This window comes from Symphodus melops (assembly GCF_947650265.1).
Source record: "Symphodus melops genome assembly, chromosome: 10".
Classification (NCBI taxonomy): domain Eukaryota; kingdom Metazoa; phylum Chordata; class Actinopteri; order Labriformes; family Labridae; genus Symphodus; species Symphodus melops.
In genome coordinates, this window is record NC_136700.1 from 8846797 (window position 1) to 8861079 (window position 14283).

At 38.7% G+C, this 14283-nt stretch overlaps 1 protein-coding gene across 1 annotated transcript; it reads left to right on the forward strand.

The window, feature by feature from the left end:
• Nucleotides 1-1149: 1149 nt before the first annotated feature.
• LOC306830058 (zona pellucida-like domain-containing protein 1) lies at nucleotides 1150-5712 on the forward strand (the record flags this gene model as incomplete). The annotated part of the gene is made up of 10 exons (XM_079353279.1): nucleotides 1150-1246; nucleotides 1703-1923; nucleotides 2320-2504; nucleotides 2597-2669; nucleotides 2803-2900; nucleotides 4005-4085; nucleotides 4353-4521; nucleotides 4613-4715; nucleotides 5397-5417; nucleotides 5576-5712. The coding sequence occupies 10 exons, from the start codon at nucleotides 1150-1152 to the stop codon at nucleotides 5710-5712; spliced, it is 1185 nt and encodes a 394-aa protein (XP_079209405.1).
• Between the last annotated feature and the right edge of the window lie 8571 nt (nucleotides 5713-14283).

Here is a 14283-nt window from a genome sequence, read left to right on the forward strand (position 1 = left end):
GCTAAGGTCAGGCATGTCAAGACCAAAGAGAATGTTTTTCTTAAATAAACTGAATAAATGTGAGGGTGTGCACCTGACGCTGAAGAACCCTTAACATGTTTATGTGCACACGTCATGACAATAACAGTGTCCTGTGTTTGACGATGTGGTGTCAAACATTTCGACAAAAGACTTCTGGAAACTCCCATCTTCTAATTTGACCCCAATCAGTGCCTTCTCTTCCCAGGTAGCTCACCTGACAAGATTAGGTTTCTGGCTGTTTGTCAAACATTTTCTCAAGTAAACACTGAACTCAAACCTACATTTGAATGATTCTTCAAATATGTGGGACTGTGTTTATTTTTTTCTTTTGGTGTGAAACACAAATTCCTGCAGAGATTTTGTGCAGTTTACGCTTAACAAATAGACAACTTCTCTTGAACATCAAAACTGTCAGGAAATGTCTCAATATGATTGACATGTTCTATGATACAAATATGTCACACAATAGTCATCATCAACTAAAGCCTTCATATCACAGGTCATTTGTTTTTAATTTTGTCAATAGAGAGTCATCCAGGTCAGATAAATATACCAAACACCTCAGAAGACAACAGGCTCCTATTATGTGTGAGGTCCCTGCTGTAAAGAAACCATACATACTTTACTTTATTAAGTTTCATAGTCTTAGGTGAAGGGGGCTGCATTTCACACACACTCACAAAGCCTTATGGATGTTGTTTATACATGTAACTTTAAAGAGGGCTGTGTTGGGTTTCATAATTTGCCTCGAGGAGACGACCACAGCACCTGAGCCACAAAAACAGAATTGTTTTCACTGAGGCAGCTCCACCAAAGATGAGAATGACCTTGTTTCCATCCAATCCTATATCAGTGTTGTGACCACACAGTGGCCATGTTCACCATATATAAAACATCCAGCTCGTCTGTTACCCTAAAGCAGCAGAGAGACTGAAGAAGTAAGAACCATGATGCAATCCATTGATTGATTTAGCTTCTAAAACTAAATTTAAATTTTGACTTTTGCACCTCCCTTTAGTGGACCTACATATGTTCTTTTCTTCTGCCTTGTGCTGGACTTATTAGGAATTTCTGTGTTTGACATCCTTGTGTTTGCCTCAGCTCTTTCACAGAAGGCAGAGCAGTGAGATGGCTTATTTCAGCTTCCTCATCCTGAGCTCCTTGTGTATTGCGGGCCGAGAGGCCCTCACCTTATCTGAATGTGGAGCATTCGCTAGACGACCTGGTGAGATGGCTTTGACCTTCAATCTCTTGTATTTATTTTGGATTAAAGAGGTAATATTGATTTTAGTTCAGCTGTGGACCTTTAGGGAGGCCGTCTTGATTCATGTTTACTTCTGATATTTATTTAGCACAGATGAAAGAGTATTAATTGAGCTGCTAAAAGTGTTTTGCAAAACACATAGATTTTCAAACTACCCAATGTTAAATGTTAAAGTTTTTAATGATGTTTTCTTGATCATCGTTCTTCTCAGGCAAATAAAATATAAAATATTTTTACTTGTAGATATATTATTTTGACTATATAAATGATGAAATTACATGTTTTAATGTTATGCTATCCACTACATTCAAATTTCATTCAATCTGTTTGGGCCTCCTGAACAAGAGTATAGTTCTACTCAGGTAAATCACAAGTCACATCACATTCTTAATAACAGAGCTTTCTTATAATCATCAGAATACACTGATATCTCTGTGGTGTGTGGCACATCTGCCATTGACCTGGCCATTCAAATCTGCCCTGTTGTATACACCGGATACAACACAAGCTTACTGATCCTCAACCATATCCGGGACAACGTGGACTGTCAGGGGACACTGGACACGTCAGTTGCCCCTCCTGTACTGAGATTCAGCTTCCCCATCAGTGAGGGAAACGCCTGTGGGAGCAACTTCTTGGTAAGTATTGCATCATTTCAGTTTCCTAATTTAAAGTTTTAAAGGGAGGGTGATTCTAGAAGTTGTAATCTCAAGCCAGGGAGAGTTTTAAGCAGATTTAGGAAACTGACAATGTCTATGGGTGCTGTGTGGTTTTTATTTTTGGCCTTTAAGAGAACAAGAAAGCACTGAGGGAAGAAAAAAGAGATTTTTTAGCCAAACATACATGAGTCAGAATTTCATTTAACAGACACATGCAATCCTACCAGTCTCCATTTCTGAGAAGCATCAAATAGTTGTTCCGCTTTCTCTCTCTCTGATTTCATCACGGCCGCCTGCCATGCCAAAGACTTGGACCAACATATTTTTTTTGACCATTTTTTAAAATAATCATGAATCTGTTAAATAATTCCTCAGACCACAAGCGCACCGGGGACAGGAATATTCTCAGACTTCTCCGACATCCAGACGGTGAACGTCAGCGGGGTGATCCGATCCTTCGACCCCACCATTGGGACGATCACCTATAATGCAGAGCTGAAGTATTTCTATTCCTGTGCTTACCCACTGGAGTATCTCATTAACAACACCCAGGTGGACGTGTAAGTTTTAGTATGTAGGTTAAAAAATACATTAAGACTTCTAAAATTTCCCTTCTGTACCAAGTGTGATCTCATCCTTTTCTTCCACATAGGTCCGCCTCCTCCATTGCTCTGAAGGACAAGAATGGGAGTTTCATCAGCACCCTCAGCATGGTCCTGTATAAGGTGCCACATGACACCTTTTCTTAACACTTACCATTATTTCTGCTTGGCACAGACTATAAGGGTAACTGGAGGGGATTATTCTATGTAATGATTGTAATGATACTTCTTTTTTGTCCCACTCTTCCTCTGCCAGGATGTAAATTACACCACACCCCTCGTCATTCCACCTCTGGGCGTGGAACTCAGAACAAACATCTATGTGCAGGTGGAGGCATCCAACCTGACATCCCAGTAAGAACCATATACATAACCCAATATCTTTCTGATTGACTGGTTCAGACCAAACGTTAAAGAGATAACTGTTCTACTCTGTTACAATTTTAAGACATTTGTCATATACTTAAATGCATTTATTTCAGTTGCAAATTTCTCCGACAGCTAGTCATATGTGTTAAAAGTTTTAGCACTTTCTTAGCTCAGCGGGTGGACAGTACTTAACACATTAGCTGAAGCCAGTTCATCTTTCGGCCTTGGACCTTTCATTCATGACAACCCTAAAATATCTCTCTTCCCCACATTTCTAGCATCAATAGATGCTAAAAAGTCCAAATAATATCGTTGAATAAAATCTGTGTCATGACATACTTCTATAATCAAAATTTGTTAACTGGGTGATGCCAACAAAGCCAAGAGAAAAAAGAATGAATACCTGTAGCCTACTCATCATGATTTAGATACAAACTTACAAACACATTTATGATTACCTTGTATATAATAATCAGGATGTCAAATGAAGACCAGCAAATTGGTTGAATAAACTGCCTGAGATGGAACCAAAATCAAACTTGATTAATGAGAACATTAAATAAACCATGAGCAGAGTTTAGTATTAGATTTGTAAAAGCAGCCAGCGTTGAAAGTGATCCTATAAAAATTATGTTTCTAATAAAAATCAATGGCAGCTTTGTCATGGTCTTTAGAAACCCTGAAACTATAAAAGCAACCTTTACACACATTATGAGCAATTATTCTTTATGCAGTTACTCCAATAGCCTTCATGTGTTATAGTGTTCTCTACTACTCTACTACTACTACTACTACTACTACTGCTGGTCATTGATCAACCAACTTTAATTAAAGCATTTTTCCTTGTAGGAAATTCAATATGCAAGCTGGATTAAAAGTAAAGGTTAAAACGTTCACTTTTCACATCACAACATAAAGTATGAATGGCTCCCGGAATGGCATCCTGAGTGAATGTCGAGATGAAAACCTTTCGTCTCTCTGCGTCCCTGACCTCATAGCTGTGTCTTGATAGATTTGTTAAATTTGAGGATTCCACCTGTGACCTGGAGTCTCTGACTCGGTGCTGGGGACCTCATTCTTTCTCTACAGGTACTTTGTACTCTTGGATCGATGCTACGCCTCAACTAGCGAGCAGCCTTCCAACTCCACCTTCTTCAATCTGTTTGTCTCGTAAGTCACAAAAACACAGTTTGACATTCATACTAATTTTAGCTGAACTTCTTTCAGGCATCTAAATTTCCTTCCAATTGGTGATGGTTTCAGCAGCTCCACGTTTAAACCTTTCACCATATCTACAGGAAACACAGCTAACAGTAAATCCAAAGGGAGTCCTAGCCTTAGTTCAGTCTCCCTGCCTTTCTCTCATTAATACACTGCCTGTATGTATCCGTGTGATGTGCAAATGGGGCACTTGTGAGGTTCGCCTTTTGTTGAAAGGTGCTCCAAAGATCAACTTACCACCATGCTGGAAAATGGGGAGAGCCAAAAGGCACGCTTCTTCTTCCCGGCTTTCCGCTTCATTGAACAGCAGAATGAGACTATATCCACCTACTATCTGCACTGCCTCACCCGACTCTGTGAGAGCAGCACCTGCAGCACCTTTAAGGTAACATGGCACCACATGCATTTCAATTACACATTTTCTAATTCCAAGCCAGATCTTCAATTTGAGTCTCTTTTTCTGTTTTGATCCATAGCAATGCAACCGGAAGAAGAGGAGTGTGGAGAAAACGGTGGTCAAGGAAAGCATCAGTGAGCTGTCTGTTCTCACTGTGCCAATAAAGGCCAAGACAGAGACCCGTACGTTTGCTTTGTATATTTCTACTGATAACAATGAGAAGTAAAAAGGAGTCAGGCAAAAGATCTGCACACTGTAATGCCAGCACCCAGGAGTATTAAAAAGGAAATATTTCACAACAAACGTTATTAGAACTTGTCAATAAAAAGTTATTTAACAATTTGCCATTTTGGAGGGAAAAAAAACTTTCCTGCTGAAAGTACAATAACACGATCAATATCATTCTCACTTCTCTTTTATTGTTCTCAATCAATATAAAGCCACAGCTAGCAAACAGTTAGCATAGCTTAGCAACAATACAAAGTGAGGCTATAGAGCATCACTAATATGTTGCTTAGCGGTGACAAATTATTCCATTAGAGAACTGGAAAACATTGAGAAAAGAATGGACATTACCCTTGAATGTAAAACATACATGAAACATCAGTTAAGAACTACAGTACATGGGGGTGAGAATAAAAACAAAGTTATGCTGGCCAATTTCATCACCTGTAAATATGTTTTGCTAAATGTATCATTTAGCATTTGGTTAACCCAAACGTCACAATTTTCAGATTTTTTTTTATTCCTGTTTGAATCTTTGTAGTTATGCCTCTCTTGGGGTCAGGATCAAGGGCGAATAACATTTATTTAGCATAATAATCTCTTTCAGATTGTAACACTAACTCTTATCCTTCTTGCAGCTGCTCTTTCCAAAGACGAGGGTAAGTATATCATTTATTGAGTTGACTTCAATATGAACAGCAACATATTCAAACTTCTCTTAATTAAGTTCTTTCAAAAATGAAAAGTATTCATTCATTGCAATGTGTCAGAATGTGTTCAGTTGTCCCATAATGCTGTTATTCTCATTTGTGCACAGCGCTGTCTGGTGGCCAGTCTGATGGCAAGCGGGCGTCTGTTGGCCTGGGAATTGCTGTCGCTATCCTCATTGTGATAGGGGTTGCAGCCATTTTGATGGCAGCATCTTTTTATAGAAAACTGAAGCGGCTAAGCTAGCAGCAGCCCAATAAATGTTGATGAGGGAAGGTCACCACAGGCTAAATGATAAAATGAGTTTGACAGGGTGACATTCACGTACTGGTGGAGGTGCATTATGTATGTATGTAGGACTCCTCTGTACTGAATCAAACTATTGATTGGAGCACTTAATATTTCTTTGCTATTCCTCAGGGACTGTTTGGCTTTAAAGAAGGTGATGTCTGAATAAAAAGGCTTTCATAATGGCATGGTAGTAAGGAAAGAAAGAGAGAAAGACAGAGTCATTAGGTTGCGATCTTACAGTTGGACATTTTGGGAATGAACATAATTGCAGGCCCTAACCAAGAAATAATCTTCATACAACTCCAAATGAACAGGCACATTTTCCAGTGTACTTTTCTCATTTTCACTCATTTAAAAATGATGTTCAGTAATAATTAGGCAGCTTTAGAAGTGCTGGTAGTTAAATTAGAATTCCTTTGTAGTTGTTGCGCTAAGCTAAGCTAACGAGCTTCTGGCTCTGGTTACATGTTTAGTTTACAGGGAATTTGTAATAATTTACTTCCTCGAAGCTAAACAGAATTTGCCACAATGCCTAACATTCACTTTAACTCTCAAACCAGGTCAAAGCATAAGCTAATGACAATAAAAATGCAAATTTGCATTTTGGTCTCACATGTATCTGGGTGTATTGTCAGTAAAAATGTCAACTGACTTATGATGGCCTGTGCTGACATGTTGCATGTTATTTGTAGAAAAGCCTGTGTATTTAATGTAATTGAATTAGATGTGAAATTAGTTTTCTATTACCCTGCATTCTGTTGGCAGTCACTCAGACGATGAATTCTTTTTCAAAGATCCTATTAGAATGAGTGGGTAAATTCAGTTATTTATTTGCAGGATTAGCATTTTCCAAAGGATGAATTCAAGCTTGTGTAAAAAATCAGGGGGAACTCACATAGTTTGAAGCCTTATAATAATGTTAAATCCTATGTGGCAACTGTTCTGAGAAAGTTTGTATATTTCTATGAAGTGAATGATTGCTGGTGTGTATATATGTGTATATTTGTTCATGTCAAGCATGCATTATGATTGTTACTATTAAAGCTTGCAAGATATGAAACAAGAGGCTGTGTCTCCTAACAGCAGACACCTGCAGGACAAATTGTGGGGTGTTTTGTTTATCATAAGTACATTTTAGGATTCTACAGATATATATAAAAAAAGTATGAATTTATAAAGCAGAGACGTGGCACGCATGATGTTATATAATTAAATGAATAGCTGGTACAAAAAGTAGAACTGTTAAATACAGTAGTTTTTCAAATTCACACTTTGAGGAGTTTCCTTATAGGTTCAACTTTGTTTTGGAAGAACAGAGGGGAAAAGAAATTTTGTGCCAAGGTTTGCGGAGTGATGTTTTTGTAATGATCATCCACTAGAGGGTGTCTAATCATCATTTTTTTCTTTTCATGTTAATATTTGAGGGGCAGGTTTTACAGAGATTTTCAGGATTCAGGATGAACAGTGCCATTCATAAATACATTACAGTCAAGCACTCAGGAATGAAAGGAATAACAACTTCTCTATGGTCAAACATGTATGAGTAAATCAAGATTAGATTTGTCTCATTATTCTCAATTGACATGCGTATATCTCATCATGTCATCATTATGGTGAGCAGAGGAGTTCATAATCTGCTCAAATTTCCGGTTTACTTGAAGATTGATGAGTTTTAAGACTGACCCAGTGAAATGTGAGATGTCTCTTCCTGTACACCATGAAAAGAACAAGCAAGCAATCAGCTGGCTTGACAAATGATCTAATTACGAGTTCCTGTATTGTTAAGTAGGCCATAACAAACTCTGTGAGAAGACGACCCACTTTGAAACGTGAGGGGGATAAATCAGCCGTGCTGGAAGGTGGTGCCCTATTAAGACTGCAGTAACTGTATGTGCGGGATAAATACCCCTTTTTATGAGTTCCCTGTAATTTAATTAAACCAACAGGGATAAAACGCATGCTCTGTCCCTCTCTAATGGCGTGGACATTAACCTTTGGATCCAGCTGCTTTGCCCTCTATAATGTTAATAGCCACAGGGGGAAGCAGAATGAAGAGAAATTTGCAATAGACTTGCTGCTTATGCTGCTCTTCTCAGTGCATGTCTCTTACTATATTTAAAGTCAACTTATGTTGTATGCTCATTCATAAGCAGCATTGTGTTGTTGCCATTAAATCTTTTTTCTTATAATCTGCCAAAGACACAAGGATGAAATTGTCTTTTTTTGAATCCTGAATTTTGTTCTCATTTGTCTTCAGCTGAAGGAATAATTGTCCTGTCATTTCCATTCTAATTAATATGCATATGAGCCTGTCTGCGGGCCATACGTTAAGTTTAGTAGACAGCACAGTCATGAAAAATTGATAGACCTGTTGTAATTTAGGGCAGGCATATGGACATGAAGACTCTGCGAATATGATGACTTTGGATAAACAGTGTCAGCGGCGAGCTAATGGGCTGATGTGATGTGCTAATGTGCTGCGACGGGTTCAGTGCAGGTAAATGTGAAAAACTTAACAAAGGTAGCATTCTGCTCGACTGCTGAGCAGGCGAAGGAAGCGGGAAGGTCCACCTGTTCCATTAACCTCTGGTAATGAGACAGTGAAGCTGGGAGACTGTGGGCAAACTACAAAGCCACGTTCACGTCATATCAGAGAAAGTCAAGAAGAGCTAATGGGACACCTTTTACTTTTCTACTTCCTGTTTGAGGGGATAGTACAACATTTAAGGAAATATGATAATCATTTCTTGAGCAGTTCTTATACTAAGCTAAACCTTACTTTAAGTTTCACCAATAAACCCAATAAATTTGTGTGCACAACTTTTCCTCTTATGCCCATATTTAATCATCCACCGTTGAGGAAACTGGAGTCTGCAGAAAAAAATCCTGACTCTTCTGCCCGTTATTTCAAGACTTGACAAGCATTCCCCATTCAGCAGCTGGTGTTTGTGTGATACAATATGAATGCAGCATATGCCCAAGTGTAGGTACAGCATCAGTTCAGTCAGTGTGTGAGCAGTGTGTGAGGAAACGTTGGTCCAATTAGTTCTGAGAGTGGGAGTGGACAGGGGTGAATGTAGAGCACTAAAACATACTGTAGAGCCTCCAGGGGCTGTCGTGGGATACATTTAATTGACTGTAAATATCTGACAGAGATAGATATCTCCAGTTGCTGCAAAATGTACAACAAAAACAAGAATCCAACGTCATGAAGACAGTGTGATTGACATGGCGCTTGGAGCACAATGTGTTTTGTGTGAATATGAGAGCTTGAACCTCCAATTAGCATTCTTTCTTTTGTAAGTAAATCAGTTCCCATGGAGATTCAGAGTCAGACTTATAAGTCTAAAAGAAAAAACTAGGCTGGTATGATTTAAGGGATAGAGAGTAAACTTAGCGCTAATCAGTTTGCAGTGAGTTCAGCTCAGTTAAATGCCAACAATGAAATCAGTAGTGGGAACATATTCAGCTGAGAGCAAGAAATTAAAAACCTCAAATGCTTTTACAAAAAGTTTAGATATGTGCTTTATACAAGCTTCTTGGCAGTTACTCTGGCTGTGAAAAATTATCAGCAAACACTGGACTACAGAGAAGGAAAGTTATCATGAAAAGTTGGAATGATTTGTAATCTGAACAACAGATTAGGATTTTTTAAAACCATTTCATTTAGAGCTTGTGTGAATGGTTTTTTTTATTTTAGCAACCCAGTGGACAAAGCATTGTCAATATAGTGCATATATTGTTTTCTCATCCTACTGTCTTTAAACAGTCCAACACTCACTGTGAATCTTTGCTGTTGTGTAAAAAAAAAAAAAAGAAAGGCTGTTTCTGCTTCATGTTGTGAATCTCCTCATCTGGCCCCTTCCTGTCAGCAGCAGTTACAGCATGAAAATAACTTCATAGAAACATTCAATCTTCTCCCTGACGGTCTGGTTTGCTTTGTTCGTCATAAAGGGAAATCAGACAACATTTAAGTATATTCATAATACACTAAAAAAAACCATTTTCCTGAATGACCTCATTACTTCATCTTTTTAAAATTGAATGTAAAATGCATGGAGGTTAGCTTCATGTTTTATTTTCTGATTAGAGTTATTATCATAAACTACATGTTGACACCTCATCATTTTACAAAAATTGTAAGTATTGTAGCCCAAGCTCAGCATAGTTCATACAGATAGAGCTCCTTTGTTGTCCAAATATATGAAAACACTGAGTCACAGATTTCTACAGAACTCAACTAAGCTTTTTTTTTTTTTAAGTCATCCCCACAATGTCCAGCAGCCTAATATTGGTATATGAATAAAGAGACTTCTTAAAATTGTCCCTGAAAGTTTTTTAGCCCAACACGCTTTTTTAATCCAGCAAATATTATGAGTTTACATTTGGACTGGTATTGTCTACCTAACTAATGTACTGTAAGTTGTATTGTCTGATATTTCCTCTCCTGTCAACAAGATGTTTGTTCTGCACCAACTCCTAATGCTTCTGTTAAATATTACACTATATGCTCACAGGACATTTATCATAATCTATCTCCCTGCTGTCAATGCTTTGCAGATAGGTTCATGATATTTCTTGAATGTTTTCAGCAGATGACAGAAGAGGAAAACTGATCACACAGATAAGACTGAGACTAAATGCTAAACCAAAAGCAGTAGCAGCAAAGAGCAGAAGGAAACTACAGAGTTTGTTTATGATTTTCTGACTCATTTTACATGACGCAGTGCAATGTGATCCATTGAACTTTAAAAAGTGTTTGTGCTCCTGATTACACTCCTCATCAGGTTACTTTACAAGTAGGTGCAGGTCTGAGGTATGCTGACTGATGACAAACAGGTTTGTGGTTTTGCTCCTTCTACAAATTTTAGTTGGAATTAAGACAGCTAAGATGTCAAATCCTTCCAAAAGGGGGGAATAATCCTATTTCGGATGAACGGCTCCAATCTGTCTTCGCACCTGAAGTTAAAATCCTCTCAAGGGTTTTTTTCAGGCTTTCTAGATTATCAGAGCATGCATCCCTTACACCTGGGTGAGTATGAAAAACCACAGGAATTTCTCTGAGAAGAGTTGGCCACCCATGAGAAAAGTATTAAGTGTCGTCTCGGCCCGAGCACTTCAGAATCCCTAAAAGCATCAGTAAATTCATTCTGTGAGCTCAGTTTAGTGGAGTTTAAAGCTCTCTGAAGAAGAACCCATTATCCATTATTTCCCTCATTTTAGGTTTATGGCAATTTCTATTCAGGATAATTTCATCGCCTGCATTTAGATATTTCATTGTGGTGTTTTGAATAAATTGACGGAAAAGTGAAAAAGGCCAGCATCACCTTGTCCCACTTCATCTTAACTTATTTGTCAAGCTGTCCATCATCCTTTCAACAGGAGGCTACTTGTTAATGATTGATGCAGCACCTCTTAATGTGATGGATGAGTCGCCTTCTGCATGATGGGACGGGGTGAGTCACCCACCCCTGCTTCCCTCCCCCACTACTCACCGCTACTCTGTGTGTAAGGAAGACACACGCCCTGTGTCCATCGATAGAGGAACAAAGGCTCATTCAATTTAAGCACCATCAATAATGTACAGCTGAGGAGGCCTTTGCTGAAGAAGCCCTGTAAAAGCTTGGGCATTGTTGTGGTGTAGCAATGGTTTTTGGCTGGTTTATTATCTCCGGATCTATACACTGAGTCATGTATGGTGTCATCGTGTTATTATTGTTGTATGGCAGCATCACACTGATGTCTCAGAGCTCTCTTGAGAGTCTTTGTTTCTCTGGAGGCTGCAGCTCAGGCGCTGGAGAATATGTCAAAAGCAAGATAAGAGATGCCATAGTTTGTGATTTATCATCGGTGTCACACTGACAATAAAAGATTATAAATATAAGGAAAGCAGTGGCTGGACTATGTATGAATACCGATATTTTGGGGGTTAATGTTTGTCATATACATTTGTATTAAAAGCAGTTTAGAGACAAATCATTATCATTAAAAAGGTTGGGGGTAAAATAATTAAACCACTCAAAATCACGTTTGTTAGAAGCCATAGAAATGATAAAAATATCAAAAATATTTAAAAGTGTTTTTTTCAAGGCTTAGGTGGTGAGACTTGAAACATCCAATCTGATGGTCTCTTGGCTCCAATTATGGGTATAAAGTTTAAGGTTAGGGTTTAACTAAAAAATGCTTGAAAAATCTATCATTAAATGTAACAACAAACAGTTCCAATACTTCACTGGGCTGGTTTGTTTCAGTAAAAACCCTGAATAAACATTTTCTAGGTGACTGCTGGGTGGTTCAGACGATGGGGGCTGAATAACACTTTTTAGGGTACAAACAGTGAGTACAACGTGTCATGTTTCCACATTTTGGAGTAAAATTCAGAGGCTAGCATTTTGTGCTTTGTGCTAATGACAGCTAGCTGCTGATTATTCTACTTGTGTTAATGTTCAGTCTTTACGAGATTTAATGAAATGGCATGCTAACATTAGCTCAATACAGATATTTGATTCTGCAGCAAGAATTAACAACATCATGATAAAACAAATGTTTTTATAAAACAGAGATTAAATTCTGGATAACATGAATGTCTGAATTTGATCCGTCAATCAATCAATCAATCAATCTTTATTTGTTTAGCATCAATTCATAGCAAGTGTTATCTCAAAATGTTTTACCTATTGCTATATAACAAGGGCCCAGCTAAAACTTCCATTTAACAGGCAGAAATCTTCAACATACCCGGGCTCATGACGGAACTGCTAAAGCTGCGCTGGGCTTGAAAATGGGACAAGGGGAGATGGGAAAAGATGCATAAAGAAGGATAAGAAAGAAAGAAAGAAAGACAGACAGACAGACAGACAGACAGACAGATTGGTTGTTTGGGCTGGCCATCTTCACCAACACTCCCGAGGAACCTACCGAGAGCTCAGGAGCTGCCATGCAAAGGAGTGGTTAGATTATTGAATTATTTCCATCTGGACGAACACACCAACATTCCATTCATACTGATCAGAACTGTCTGGCATTTTAAAAATTAAATGATTGTATTCTAAGAGGAGCTCACATCCGTCTGTATAAAGACATAGAGACATTCAGTTTAAAAGGTTACTATGAAAGGAAATGTCTCAAAGTTTCTTGGTTCAAAGGATCATCTGCATAAGAGTTGAGGGTGTTAACGTGTAATATGTTACCCTTGGGCTACTCGAGTCAAAGACAAACCTCCTATTTCTGTAAGGCAACTGGGCCAATAGTAAAATATTACAGGAAACGAGATCTGATCCTAAAGGGAGAACCCTGCGGAGCCTTTGTAACTGAAGACGATGAACAATTTCCAGTACCAACAGAGAAAGTCACACTGCTCTAAAGGTGTTTTAATGTTTGATCCTGTTCGGAATACTCACATGATCAGTAGTGTCAAAAGTCACAAGAACATCTAGAAGGATCAAAACAGTATTTTCCTGCCGTTGGTTTAAAAAAGTACGGCAATTCAGAGCTTTCATAGTAGTTGGCTGAAAAAGCAGACACTTAAAAAGGAATTATTGATTTCTTAACTGCAATCAGCACATTTGCACGTAAAATTTAAAGGACCATGCGTCAAGTAAAGCCTCTGTCTCTGTATGGAGAGAATCACACCGGTTGGGGATTTGTGTGTTGACCTGGAATAAACCTTTTAATAGACAACCTCATTCCAACAACAGTAGGGCATCTTTGTTGCATGACCAATTCTCTATTCATATTTATTCTTGCTACCTTGAAATAATAAAAAAAATCCACAGATCATAACGGTTTCCAGTTAGGGGCAAACAACCTTCACATCTGTTCACATGTAGGAGTCTTTAACCCGTTTAGCCCTTCTTTTAAGCTGACACCGTTGGGGTGCACAGAGGCCAAGGACACACGCAGCATTTTATACAAACAACTGCATCCCCTCATACAATCACATGCCCTTCGACACCACTTGCTGGGATGGGCAGCTATGCCCCCAATCCATCTGTGGCCACTGGGGAGCCTGTGGGGATCATGGTTCATAATTCATAGAAGAAGCCAGACATTCAGACAGACACAACCCAAGGCAGGGGGTCGGGGGGGCTTTCAACAATGAACCATCCCTTTTCATTATGCATTGGAGCCATGTCTGCAAGACTCATAGAGTAAATGCTGCTGCTTGCTTCATCTTTTTTTGGGGGAGGATCTGTGAATGCAGGTTATTAGCGTATATGTGTCCATGCAGACCCACAGTCACCCTCTGTGGTCTGGCAGGATATTTAGAACATACAGCAACTGCATGAATTCCAATGTTAAGTAGACTCTTTTGGCTGTTTGCATAGGTCAGTGATCAAGCTGGATGAGCTGGAGGACTGCAGGGATTAAAAGCAGTGACAAACAGGACTTAAAATAAAAGGTTTTGATAAATCCCTTTCGAGAAGTCAGACTCCCACTTCTGAGTGAAATCCTGCAGAGCAGCATTCTTAAGAGCTAAGAGTGATGAGAAATGCTAATCGGAGGCTTCAGCCAGAAATAACTCTA